This window comes from Varanus komodoensis, unplaced genomic scaffold (genome assembly GCF_004798865.1).
Source record: "Varanus komodoensis strain SLA01 unplaced genomic scaffold, ASM479886v1 scaffold76, whole genome shotgun sequence".
NCBI classification, from domain to species: domain Eukaryota; kingdom Metazoa; phylum Chordata; class Lepidosauria; order Squamata; family Varanidae; genus Varanus; species Varanus komodoensis.
In genome coordinates, this window is record NW_025336429.1 from 481,144 (window position 1) to 495,651 (window position 14,508).

Genomic DNA, 14,508 nt, shown 5'->3' on the forward strand with positions numbered 1-14,508 from the left:
TGGGTGACTTTGGGCCAGTCACAGACTCTCAGCCCAACCTACCTCACAGGGTTGCTGTTGTGGGGATAAGATGGAGGAGAGATGATGTAAGCTGCCTTAAGCCCTTTGTAGGAAAAAGGCAGGATATAAATCGCAATATAAATAAATATACTCAATAGGAACCTGGAATGTAAGATCCATGAATCAAGGCAAGCTGGATGTGGTCAAACAAGAGATGACAAGACTGAACATCGACATCTTAGGAATCAGTGGACTAAAATGGAAAGGAATGGGTGAATTTAATTCAGATGACCATCAGGTATATTATTGTGGGCAAGAATCCCTCAGAAGAAATGGGGTAGCCTTCATTGTCAATAAAAGAGTAGGAAAAGCATTACTGGGATACAATCTCCAAAATGACCGAATGACCTCGGTTCGAATCCAAGGCAAACCATTCAACATCACAATAGTCCAAGTCTATGTCCCAACCACTGGTGCTGAAGAGGCTGAAGTTGACCGGTTCTATGAAGCCTACAACACCTTCTAGAAATAATACCAAAAAATGATGTCCTTATCATCAGGGGAGATTGGAATGCTGAAGTAGGAAGCTAAAAGATAACCGGAATAACAGGCAAGTTTGGCCTTGGGGTACAAAATGAAGCAGGGCACAGGCTGGTAGAATTTTATCAAGAGAATACGATGGTCACAGCAAACACTCTTTTCCAACAACCCAAGAGACAACTCTACAAATGGACATCACCAGACGGTCAACACAGAAATCAGATTATGTGCTCTGCAGCCAAAGATGGAGAAGCTCTATACAGTCAGTAAAAACTAGACCAGGGGTCGACTGTGGCTCAGATCATGAGCTTCTTGTTGCAAAATTTAGGCTTAAATTGAAGAAAGTAGGGAAAAGCACTAGGCCACTCAGGTATGACCTAAATCATATCCCTGATGAATGTACAGTAGAGGTGACAAATAGATTTAAGGAATATCTGATTTTCAGAGTGCCTGAAGAACTATGGAGGTTCGCAACATTGTACAAGAGGTAGCAACTAAAACCATCCCAAGGAAAAAGAAATGCAAGAAAGCCAAATGGCTGTCTGAGGAAGCTTTACAAACAGCTAAGAAGGGAAGCGAAAGGCAAGGGAGAAAGATACACCCCATTGAATGCAGAATTCCAGAGAATAGCTAGAAGATAAAACAGATGGATAAAATGGCCTTCTTAAATAAACAGTGTAAAGAGAGAGAAGAAAACAATGCAAGAAAGAGCTTGTAGTTGCTGACCTTGAGCCAGAATGTGAAGTCAAAAGGGCCTTAGGAAGTCTGAGCAACAACAAAGCTAGTGGAGGTGACAGTATTCCAGCTGAGCTATTCAAAATCCTAAAAGATGATGCAGTTAAGTGCTACACTCAATATGCCGACAAACTTGGAAAACTCATTGTGCAAGAAACTATTCTGATGTAATGGGGGAATGGGAATCTCTTCATCCACCTTCTTCATAGAACCATAAAAAAAATCCCCTCCTTTAAATATCTCAAACAAGGAAAAGTATAAGGAAATAAGTAAATGTTTATGGAAATAAACACAACCAAACATTTTGAGAAAGCATGATATTAATACACAAGATCTCTTCCACTGTACATAAACACCAGTTCAAGATGCAGCTTTGAGAAGGAAACATTACTTGGCTTACCAGGTTCCTCTCTTTTAAAAAAAGCACCTGAAGCAGTTCATTCTTCATATTTAATCCATGATTTCACAATCAAAATGTCCCAGAAATTCATGGAGATCTGACCTGAGCAACTCCAAGTCTTTAAAGTGGGTTATTTCCCTGGAATAACATCCACTAACATCTGGTGATGGATGTGTGAGTAGAACTTTGTTTTTTCCCCAAACAGAGCCCTTTAACTTTGCTGGAATATTCTGTTTGAAGATCATTAAGCACCACTGAAGAGAAACATCACTTTATGCAATTCTTCAAAACATACGTTTTAAAAAGAAGGGGAAGATACATGAGCTGAGATTTCAGCATTGTAAGTGTTTACAGAGAAGTGTTTTTCATTCTGTGGATTTTCTGATGTGAGTAGGGGTTGTGGATTCTCTGAGCGCTAGTAAATAGATGACAAGACCAGTGGAGAAATGGGCCAGGAAGCCCAGCATGATAAGCCTTCCCTTATCCATCAAATGAGAGGCAAAATAACTTGAGACAAGAAATCCGGCAACCATCAGCTAGAAGAAGCGCTACTCTTTCCTTAGAGTTTGTGCCAGTCCTAACCTGTGCTCAGAACTTACCTGGTGATTTAATTTCTGCCAGATGAATCATATTGGCATTCAAAAATCAGGAGAACTGAAGTCCAGAACATCTAGACAGCACCCAGTTGGAGAAGGCCAAGCTAAGGGCCATGGGTTTAGACACTATACCAATGAAGGTTCCTAACAAACACACTTTTGGAATTCCCCATCCGACTCTCTCTCTGGATTTTAAGACACCAGTTCATCCACAGAGCGGTGTGCCAGCACATTTCCAGGAGCTGCATTCTTCCCGTTGGATTTTCTGGGCTTTGCTGAGGTCAGCAGGTATGTTTACCTGGAACGTTATGTCTGTTCTGTAGGGGTTCTTCTGCAATTTGGACAATTCTATATTTAGCCATTCTCCAATAGGACTCTTCCCTGGAGCAAGAGAATTTTATAATACCAGAAACTAGGAATTGTTCTCCAAGGGTTCATCCCCTCTAACCACTAGTTAAAGCTGCCCAGTTTGGCTTCACTCGACTTTTAAAAAACCCAATCCATTCATCTCCAGTTACAGCATGGCTGGCTGGGGAATGCTGGGAGTTGGAGGAATTCTTTCTGTCTCACCATGCATAGGATTTTGTGTTCAGTTAATATAAAGACTTCTTAGGTTTTATTTCCAGTCCCCTATTAAAGGGGTCCCTGTGCTTTGCCCAGAATGGAAGCACATTCGTATAATGGAACAGCTGGATTTTTAATCTTCAGAAATGGGGTACCCAGCATTTCTCCCCTTCTTCTTCCCACCAGCCCCAGGGGCAGCTCCAGGTCTAACCTTGTAACCATCCAATGAGTAATTAGAACTGCATTTAAATGTTTGCAGGTCCTTCCCCCTCACAAACTTGGGACACAGACCACGCAGATGCAGTGGCAATGGCTTCAGCATCTGGGGAGGGAGAGTTCTCCCCATTTTCTCCACCTGCCCAACCACCCTCCAGACCTGCTTGTTGTAATGCTTTGCCTGATGAAGAGACCAGCAGAGCTTGAAAGCCTGCCCATTTCCGGGGTGGGGGGGAGGCAGGGGGAAGCATTTGGTTGACCTAACAAAAGCACCACACTAATACATATTTTGGAATTAGACTCTCTGACCATCTAGCCTGGGACCGTCTCCCCGACTGGTAGCAGCTTTCCAAGGACTCTGGGGAGAAGGTGCATTTGCTGGTAACAGTTCCTTTTTTAACTGGAGATGCTGCAGCTTGGATTTGGGATTTCAACATGGAAAGCACATGTCCAAACGGTTGGGAGAGAGAGAGGCACAGGGTGGGCATTTCCAGAGCTGCTTTGGACTCAGAGAACGCATGGGGGAGACCTCGGCGTGGGGGCCGATTCCAGATGGTGAGAGGAGAGAAGCAGAGGCGCTTAGCTCAGGCCCAGACTCCCCAGGTGCTCCGGCTGCTTCTGAGAATAACCAAGATGAACAGCTATTGCGAAAGGCCTCAGAAAGGGGAGTTTCTCAGAGACAGGTGAGGCAGGTACGGCTCTTCAGTGCATGATGTGATGTTGGGAGAGGAGGGTCGGCGTGCAGAGTGGAAGCATGCTTATTTCCAAAAAGCCCCTCTCGAAAAGATGGGGCCCAAACATATGCAAAAGGAGAGTTCCTAGAAGTAAAGACTAGATTGGGTTCAACAAACCGCTCTGTGCATGAGCAGAGGTTCGGTCTGGGTTCGTTCCAGTGCTTCTGGAAAAACACTTTTGCAAGAAGAGGTCTGTGGCTCTGAATGGGCAAAGGGCGGGGGGACGGGGGACACTGAGCTCACAACACAAACTCTGAGCTATGATTTCTTCCCCCAACAGCCAGTGCATGTTGTAGAGGTTACAGCAGGTGACGATGCCTAGGGATTATTGAACCCTATTGCAAAACTCCACTCTCTTTTCCTCTAGAGCAGGGGTTGGCAACCTTTAACACTCAGAGAGCCATTTGGACTCGTTTCCCGCACAAAAGAAAACACCGGGAGCCGCAAAACCCTTTTGACAGCTAAAATGAAGATAACACTGCATATATCATTTTTTACCTTAATGCTAGGTATATCTTCATCATGATTTAGCTGCAGCTCTTGTTCAGTCACTAAAAACTGTTATTTTTAACCTTACATTATAAACTAGTAGGACTCCTTTCATATATTTTGAATAGGAGAACCGCTTCCTGAAGAGTCAAAGTCAGTGCTAAAGGGCTGCATGCATTAAACAGCAAACCCCATAAGTTCGTCAGCAGTAAAAGCAAATGAATCTACCCACGTATCATTAAATGTTTGGTTTTCTTCAGAAACTTTTCTTTTCTTCAATTTATCCATGGTTGGCCTACAGGGGTGGGGTGGGGAGCTCAGTAAATCGGCTGTGCCGCTGTGACGGAGCTGGAGATATAGGTGTGTTTAGTGACTGATTAGCAGATTAACAGTCAAGTGCTGTGAATTGTGACAGGTCCCAATGCAGCTTTTAACATTCAGATGATTACACTGGGACAAAGGAAATCCTTTCAGCAGCCTTTCCAGTAACATGAGAGCCTGCAGGAAGCTTGTTTAGCAGAGGAATGTAGTGATTTACTGAACTAGCTGGTTTACTCAACTAGCTAGCTCTGCGTTCCTGAGTGCAGCTTCGAGCAGAGCGGGGCGCGTGGTGTTTAGAGCGACGGAGCCGCAGCAGGGGGGTTCAAGAGCCACGTGCGGCTCCGGAGCCGCGGGTTGCCGACCCCTGCTCTAGAGGATCCCCTTGCTCACGTGGGCGCGCTGGTGTTTGGTAAAGTTCGAAATGTAATGGAAGACCCTCCCGCAGTCCTGGCACTCATAGGATCGCTCGCCGCCGTGGCTGCGCTGGTGCTTGGCGAGGCTCTGCTTGCTGCAGAACCGCCTCCGGCACTCCGGACACTCGTGGGGCTTCTGGCCCGTGTGCATCCACTGATGGGAGACCAGGTGGGCTTTGCTGACGAAGGCCTTCCCACAGTGGATGCAGCCGTACGGCTGCTCCCCCGTGTGGAGCCTCAGGTGCTGCACGAACTCCTCCTTCCACCGGTAGGTCCTCCCGCAGACGGGGCACGCGTACGGCTTCTCGCCCGTGTGGATCCTCTGGTGGTTGGTGAGCTTCCCTTTCTCGCGGAAGCTCTTCCCGCACTCGGGGCAGGCGTGGGGTTTCTGCCCCGTGTGGATCCTCTGATGTCGGATCAGCTTGTCCCTCCGGCGGAACGTCTTCCCACATTCCAGGCACATGTGGGGCTTCTCCCCCGTGTGCATCTTCTGGTGACGAATCAGCGTCGATTTGTGCTGGAAATTCCGGCCACATTCGGGGCACAGGTGACGGATGGCCTGCCTGTGGGGTGCCGCTTCTGAAACGGCCATGCGCACTGCGGGTTCAGCCCATGGCCTCACTGGAAGCTGCCCCTCCGGGCTCTTCCACCCGCCGCCTTCCTCAAAGCTTTCGCATCTGAGCACAAGACATCCTTGGGATTCCCCGGAGAATATCCCGCACGACTCTGCCTGCTCCGAACTTTGCAGCGGCCCATCCTCTTCCATATTCGCAGCACCACCTGAAAGAAATGACAGGCCACATGCATGAGAGGGAAGAGAGGCAGAAAAACAGAAACACGACTCTGGAGTAGCCAGATTCCATTTCGGAGAAGGTGCTGGAAGCGACATTCCAGGGGTGGGTGGAGCTAGAGGCTACACAGGGAGCCCAAAGTTTTTTTTTCTTTTGTCCCTTTATAATTTTTTTAAATACAGAAAAAAACCCATAAATTCAACACAATACAACAATAATAATATAACACACAAAAACTAAATTAATAATTAGAAAAGTAAATGATAAAGTGCCCCCACCACCCCGGAGACCAATACCACCACCATTTAATTCACATATTACAACAATTAATAATACATACTTCAATTATATCCCTATCCCCTGCAGAAATTCATATAATCTTGATTAGGTTTGCAACCATTACCTTCTATCAGTACCGCTTTTACCAAATCTTCCCAAATTTCCTTCTATTTATTTGCTTTCATTAACCCTTTTTAAATTTTTATTTCTGTCGTCAGTTTATCATTAATTACCATGTGCCATATCACAGGGGGTCCAAAGTGTGTGGAGAAGGCCCCAGATGTGGAGAAGGGCCCAAGCACCTGCCGTGATCGCGTCTCGGCCTTTGTGCCCCACCTCACAGAATCCCCGAGGGCCGAAATGCCTCTGAGCTTCTCCAGGCTGTTTTGCATGGATGGCACATCCTGACAACAAAGGTAACAGCACTTGCAATCTTGATGTGGGACATTGATGCTCAGCAGCAGCAACAGAACCACCTGGACACCCTCCAAGGGCACCCCTGCATGAAGCACACTGCAATCATCGGAGACAGCGTGACATAGTGGTTGGAGTGTAGGATCTGGCGACCCGGGAGATGCAAGTTCTAGTCCCCACTCAGCCATGAAGCTCACTGCATGACACTGGGGCCAGCCACAGACTCTCAGCCCGGCCTACCTCAAAGGGTTGTTGTTGTGAGAATAAAATGGAGGTAGGAATAAAATGGGATATAAATAGGGATAGGGATAAAATGGGATATCAGTGCAATGTCGTTGTCGTCATCTAAATGTGGAAGAAACAAAGGTGTGAACGATTAAGGCTTCGCCTCTTATGTGTAGGAAATAATGAAGCCGTCCTGAGTGCTTGAAGCGATAGGACAGGGTATAAATGCACGTAATAAAATAAATCTGTTTATTACACTCAGAGCATTCAAATATATGATCCTTCCCTGCACAACTGCGTCCTGAAGGCCTACAAAAACATAACTTTTGGATTCTGCTAGATGTCTCCGTCTCAGCCAGTGCTCTGCAAAACCCCTTGCATTAAAATCCAATGCAACTCCATTGGGAGCAAATCCCACCAAGCTTAGGGGGGCTTAATTCTGAGTAAATACCCGTGAGATCAAGCCGTCAATCGCTCTGGCTGCTTACCCAGTGATCCCGTGTCTTTGCTGCTCTCCTGCGCCCTCTCCTTGAGCAGGGTCCTTTGCCCGGCAGCTGAGGGAACCTGCTCCCCCTCGGGAGAATCCAGCAGCACCTCCACAAAGGGGCCCGTGTCCTGCCACGAGAGTAAAAGGGGTCCGGTCAGAGCTGGAGCAGCCAGAGCATCTGTGGCACATGCCAATGATGTGGGCTGCAAACCGTTTCTATACTTTGAAATAACTCATTTCAGAAAAATCACTGCATGATACCGAACTAAGACAGGACAGGTTAAACTGGGCAATTAGAATGGTGCAACGGCCTTATCTTTAGGATCATCTCCTCCCATAGGTACTTGCCTGCATCCCTGAAGTCATCTTCTAAGACCTTTTTCTGAGATGACCCTGCCAAACCATTCATGCACAAACACCCAGAGAGAAACACCTGGCTCGCACTTTGTTCCCTTTTCAGTGCTAGGTGAAGATTTTTTTTTTTTAATTCTCCTAAGCATTTGAGCATTTCTGGCACTCCAAGGGGTGCTGTGCAGGATACAGGAGGCCTTGACTAAACGCAAGTCAATATGCCAGTTGGACACTGAAATTCAGTAGCCATCTGCTCCGTGGCATTAAACGGGTCCACGCATTCCCACCCTTGCTGGAATGCACTGAGAGTGTATCATGAGTTCAACGGGACTTATTCAAAACAGGTGTGTACAGGATTGCATTCTATGTGTAACATACTTGATTTATTTTGCCAGCAGATATTTCTGTTCTGTCTTCCAGGCATCAGAGGGAACACTCTTACAACAGGGCCTCTAGATGTGTAGCTGCTCTGTGTAATTTAAAAATCTGGTTTTCACAGTTGAGATCGTATCGATAGCATCCAGGATTAGAAAAGGGTTCTTATGGTCACCAAAACGAAGGCTCGAGGTGACTTACAACAACATTTCAAAAATGCAGTCGAAAGCAGCTATACGAATTATGTGCTAACACACACACACACACACCACCACCACCACCAAACAGGAGTGCTAAACCACTCTCAGTTTGACAGATGGATTCTATTGCAGAAAAACTCACGGGGCAACTTTCAAAGAGTGGGCAGGGCTAAAGGAGAAGGGGATAGGGCAAAAAGATGAAGCAGGCCAGTATATTAGCAACTCTGTTGTTTTAATCTATATGGTTTTAAATTATTAGCCCTTGGCTGTGTACTGTTTTGTTCTATTGACTTTTGCTTATTCTGTTTTAATTCATTGTTTTTATTGTCACAATGTGTTTTCATCCTCCTGTAATCTGCTTAGAGAGCACTCTGGCCAATATAGCAGAATATAAATTGATTAAATAAATATTGTAGATGGAAAAGGGCATCTTGGGCAGAGCATCCTAAAGATTACCGGATTGTCCGGTGTTGTCCTGGGAAGCTGTAAACATGGCCATGAACTTGGGAGCGGGGTTTTGCTTACAGCCATCACAGCTACCACAGAGAAAACCTCACCAGCTGCTTTTAGAAGTTGCAGATGTGGCCTTAGAGAGAGGGAAAAGGGAGTGTTCCAGAGGATGAGGAAGAGAGAGGAAAGACAGGGATGCCAGAAATCCTATAACCTCCTTCCACTGCAGCCCAGTCACTGGCCTTCTTTCATCAGGTTTGGTGGTTCAGCTAGAGGAAAATTTTATAAAAGGAAGACAGAGAGGAGAAAAAGGCCTCTATCGCTCTTCCCAACACACACAGCAGCCTGGCTGAACATCAGATGCTGGGAAGCTTCCTTCTAAGAGGAGAAGAATCCCAAGTCTTAGGAGAGGCATTTCAGACTTTGGGCATGGAGGTTGGGGTGGGGAAACGGCCTGGAAAAGCACCAAAGGACAGTGATCGGTCGGGGTGGGGAAGAGAGCATGGCTTGTCTGGGGGCTGGGCAGGAACTCCATGCTGGCCAGATTTGGCCCATGGGCTGAAGCTTCTGCACCCGCTGCCCTGCAGCATCCAACTCCTCCAGTACAAGGAACTGCAGAGAAAGAGAGCAAAGAGGCAATGGAAAGTCACAGTGGACAGACCGGTCTCCATTTCCCTCCATGATCCTGGCCATGCAGGTGAAGAACTTCAGGAAAAGCCTTCCACAGCCAAGATGTTTTCAGCTACTGCTCCCACGATTCCTAACCCTTAGCCTTGCCTGCTGGGGCTGATGGGAATCCAAATCATCTGGGCAAAGGCGGAATTACACAGATCAAACACCGAGATTTATTAGCCTGTTTGGGAAAACCCCCCCCCCCCACTCCAGCAGTTCCCCCTTTTGAACCCCAAGCAATTGAGGCAGAAGCCCGGTCACCTCTTGCTCCCACCGCTCGACCTCCCGCTGCCTCATGAGGAAATCCTCCACCAAGGCAATCACGTGGCCGCAGGTCTCCGGGTCCTGCTCCCGGACCCAGTTCTGCGTCTCCGGGGGCAGGAGGGTCAGGAACTGCTCCAGGATCACCAGCTCCAGGATCTGCTCCTTGCTGTGGCTCTCCGGCTTCAGCCACCGGTGGCACAGCTCCCGCAGGTGGCCGTAGACTTCGCGCAAGCCCCCGGCCTCCGGGTAGCAGAAGCAGCGGAACTGCCGCCGCTGGGCCTCCGCTCCGAGTGCTTCCCTCAGACACAGTGCCTCCTCTTCCTCCTCTTCACGGCCCTGCCATGCTCCGACATGGTCTGACTCGCTGGGGGCTGGCTGGTTCTCCGCCATGGCCACAGGCTTCTGTGGAGTCCCCCACTCCACCGTCAGCCATTTGCTAACGGTGCCGGCTGGGAAATTCTTGCCCTCGTCCCACGGCGGCAGCAGGTCCCCCTGTCCCACACCGAGTGGCTGTGCAGCTTCCACCAGCTCCTGCCTCCCTGGGGCTTCCCAAGCCACGTCCTGCAGTTCCTGCTTGATCAGTGCTGGGCCCTCCCATCCCAGCGGCTCCCCGACACACACCACCCGGATCTCGTGAGCGTCGGCATCAGCCGGGTCCAGCGTCTCCATCTTTATTCCTCGCTGCTGTTCGAGGGCCAGGCGGAACTGGAGGCTCAGCGGAGGCAGCGCTGGGCCGCCTCCCTGGGCAGCCATATGCCTTGGCCTTGGTGCACCCGTGGCTCCCAAGCTCACATCCTTCAGCAAAAGCCCGAGGAAACAGTCCACCCTTTTTGACAGATCTTTTGGGTTTGGGCCCACTCGGCAGCAAAAGAGGGGAATCGAAGCCTCTTTCCACCTCAAACAGCTTGCTCAGGAACTGAGGTTTCTTTCTCCCTGAGGGGAAGAAAGAGAAAGAAATTACAGTCTTGGATGGTTATGAAATAGGTCATCTGGGAATGATGGGAGCAGTAGTCCAACATATCTGAACAGCAACCAGGTTGGAGGAGGCTTGTATATATAATCACAAGCTCTTGAATGTCATTGCTTAATGTTTATTTATTTATTTTATTTATTAAAACATTTCTATGCCGCCCCTTGCCGAAGCCTCGGGGCGGCTCACAGTCCAGAATAAAATACAATAAAATACAAAAATAACAATGTAAAATTAACAATATAAAATAAAAATATAAAAAAATATAAAATAATGTTGCCATACAGAAGCGCTGGTGCCAAAGAGGGGGAACTCTGAGGTTTCCACATGTACAGTAAAACTTTGGTGTTTGTTTGGGGGACACCCTGGCACGGCTGAAATTCCAAACTAAGCTAAATGAGAAAGCTTAGTTGGCTCAAAATGACAGACATCCTGGACGGAAACCTGAGTGTGGGAGGAGAGAAAAGGTGGGGAATGGAATGGATTGACGTGCCATGGCTGGCAAGCCATGGAGAATCTGGTAAGAAGTCAAGATGCTGGCTGGCCAGCATGAGAAACAGCAAGAACACTTCATGTGCAACATTTCGTTGCAGGTTCCACTTTCAAACAATAATGATATACCTGCCTAGCATCGGATGTGCACTGATAGATGCTAATATAAATTATAACAGGACTCATAACAGATATTGCTGATTTCCAGTTTTCTCGTTTTTGAAAGAGAAAGATTCAGTTCTGTAGGAAGAATCTTTTTTTTAATAAATCTCTTGTTTATCAGGAGACAATCCTCAGGGAAAAATAGGTGCTTCTCTGGAGGAGAAAGGGAGGGAAACCAAGAGATTTTTTAAAAATTCTCCTAGCCCAGTACATATGTACACTTGGTATTCTGTCCCATAATGGGAAACATATACAAAAGAGAGCTAAGATTGCTGAACAAAATGTAAATTCTACTAAGAACAACAAAGGAAATGACCAAACTACTGTAGAAGGAATTCGCCTCACTTTCTTTTTAGAGTGAGGGAACAAATTGAATTCGGTATTTAGGGAGGGGACACTCTTTCTCTCCTATATGCCCAGGGATAGGTAACTTGGCACCTTCCAGGGACCTTAGCATGCAATTCCCATCGTCCCCAACCCTTGGCCATGCTGGCTGAGGTTGCGGGCCAGAAGTCATGGGCGGCGTACTTCTGTTCTATGCACTTCCTTGGGGGCAAGTCCCATCGAGCTCAATGGGGCATACCGCTGAGCGGACCAGACACAAGCATTACTTCAGGCAACTCCTTTTCCTTTGGTTTCTTTCCTCTCCACCTCCCACCGCTCCCTGCACCTCCTTTGTTCCAAATGCCACCCCCTTGCCTGCCTCCGACTCACCCACTCTTTGCAGGGCGCCAAACCCCTGGAAATGTCCCACTTCCCCTCTGGGTTTCCCCAGGAAGCCTGGCAAAATTGCAGGAACCGGTTCGCCATCAGGACACAGCCCGGGGAAGAGGAAGGGGGTCGGCCTCTCTCAGCATCGCAATTTCCCGGCCTCTCTAGGAAGCTGAGCGAGCAGATGAGCCCGGCTCTCTTCAGCCCTTATTGCTGGAGACTCCTGGCTGAGTGCCTGCACCGTCTGCATCTTTGGGTTTGTTTGTTTTCATTTCCAAGCCCGGTTTTCGCCAGCGTGACATCCTCCAGAGGTTTTGAACTACAACTCACATCGTCTCTCACCATTGGGCACGGCGGGAGAGGCTGATGGGAGCTGACATCGAAAACATCTGGAGGGACCGTGTGAACCATGGATCGGTCGCTCCGTGTCTCTGACCCATGGAGGCCCCGTGACTGTTCGTGACAGCCCTTGCTCAGCTCTTGCAAATCCCAGGCTGTGGTCTCCCTTTTTATCTTCTGCCTTCAGCTTTCCCTAGCATGATTGACTTCCCCAGGGAGTCTTGCCGTCCCATGATGTGCCCAAGGTACCACAGTCTTTGTTGCATCATTTTTGCTTCAAGGGAAAGTTCTGGCTTGATTTGATCCAGGACCCACGTGTTCATCTGTCTGTTGGTCCAGGATATTCACAAAACTCTCCTCTAGAACCATGTTTCTCAGAGATCTATTTTCTCTGTCAGCTTTCTTCACCACCCAAAGAACTCCAGCTATAAGGCAATACGGAAATAAAATTAACAACAACAATAATTTTAATAATCAATGCTTAAGTAAGATGCAGCCAGTATTTAAGCAAAGTTCTATTGCCAGTCTGGTGAGATTCAGCCTTCTCTAAAACTTTTGAACGTCGACTTTGCATCAGCCTCAGGCAGTGTGACCAATGGTTGGTGATCCTGCAACTTGTAATTCAAAACATGAGAAGGATACCAAGTTGTCATCTGCCTTTTTAAAGACCTGTTCTTGTAATCCTATTTATTTACTAGGTTTATATCCTGCCTTTCTTCTTTTTAAAGAACTCAGTGGCTTACATCATTCTCCTCCTGCTGCTTTCAATCTTATTCCCACAACAACAACCCTGTGAGGTAGGCTGGGCTTAGATTTTGTGACTGGCCCAAAGTCACTCAGCTGGCTCCATGGCTAAGAAAGGACTTGAACCCAGATGTCTGAAGTGCCAGTTCTGTACTCTTAACCACTACACTACCCTGGCTATCTCTCTAACTCTACAAATTGAAACACACACATTTTAAATCTCGTGTAATTTTTGTCACATTTAGCCTGGCAGACACACACGGGTGTCTTTAGGCCTTTTCCTTCCCATACATGCATAGGTCTGCACTCTTATAGTTACCAGACCTGCTTACACACCAATAAATTATGATTATAAGATTGCATTAATAGCTCGCTTTTTTTCTCTTGTGAGGAACCCAGGGTGGCTTGCATAGTTCTTCACGCCAGTTTTATCCTCACAACGACAGCCTTGTAAGGTAGGTTAGGCTGACAGTCGTGACTGGCCCAAAGCCACCCAGAGAGCCCTGAATCTCCTGGGTCCCCAGTCTAACACTCTAAGCACCCGGTGCCCAGCCATAAACATTGTTTGGACCGTTTCACAACTTTTCCACCAGAATGGGGCAAATGGAACCTGCCATCTAAATGGGTGGGCAGAGGCTGGAGCACTCCCAGACTTCAGACAGGGGGCCTTTCCCAGTTCCGCCTGGGGATGCCCCAGACCAAACCATCCACAGGTCCTGAGCTTCCAGCTTTGCTCTGCTTTCCCATGCACAGTTCTGGGGAGAAGACAGGCTCCTGGACTGAGACCATATGGCAGCTGTTGGGAAATCCAGATAAATCCTGATAGGAAAAGGTTGCTTATATGTGTCTTTGTGTTATACAAATACCTGCACCTCTGTCTTAGAAGGCACCAGAATTCCAAGCCAGGCCGCTGTTCGGCATTGTTACTTTAAGGGACAGGAACTGTGGCAGCTGCTACAATCAGTTGTAAAGTTAACTGCATGGAGGCTTTTGTGCTGCTCATCTGCTAGCAGTAGCAACCTGTTCTGACTAATTTATGTTGAAACTGGTAGCCAAGACCAGCCAGTGTTATGTCAATCTTCCATAATCAAATGTTAATGTATTAAGTCCCCTCTGCAGATCTCTCACATTCTTTTGACTGTGTTCCCCTTATTTTGTCACCACCTGCCCTGCTGTTAGGCACCTGTGACTCGAAACCTATAAAACACTCTGTAGGTGGGGCTGCCCTTGAAGACGGTCCGGATACTTCAGTTGGTTCAAAATAGAGCGGCCAGGCTGCTGACGAGGACTGGGAATTATGTTCACATGACTCCAGTCCTCCGTCAGCTTCACTGGCTCTCCATTGAAGTGCGGGCCCAATTCAAGGTGTTGGTGATGACCTATAAAGCCCTAAACGGCTTGTGTCCTGGTTACCTGAAGGAGCGCTTACATCCATATACGCCCACCCCTTGAGATCGGCGGGAGAGGCCCTTCTCCGGGAACCCTCCGTGAAAGAAATTAGGAGGGTGGGTACTCGGAGGAGGGCCTTCTCTGCGGTGGCGCCTAAGTTATGGAATGCGCTCCCCAGAGAGGTC

General features: G+C 47.8%; 1 protein-coding gene across 1 annotated transcript in view; it reads right to left on the bottom strand.

Moving 5' to 3' along the window:
• LOC123035062 (zinc finger protein 850-like) overlaps nt 1-10,269 on the bottom strand; it is a 56,916-nt gene extending 46,647 nt beyond the window's left edge. The window contains exons 1-5 of the mRNA XM_044452903.1: nt 9,684-10,269; nt 9,358-9,386; nt 7,206-7,332; nt 4,982-5,788; nt 2,570-2,652 (exon numbers count right to left, since the gene is read on the bottom strand). Coding sequence (XP_044308838.1) covers nt 2,570-2,652; nt 4,982-5,788; nt 7,206-7,332; nt 9,358-9,386; nt 9,684-10,269 — 1,632 coding nt within the window. The remainder of the gene's footprint in view (nt 1-2,569; nt 2,653-4,981; nt 5,789-7,205; nt 7,333-9,357; nt 9,387-9,683) is intronic.
• Between the last annotated feature and the right edge of the window lie 4,239 nt (nt 10,270-14,508).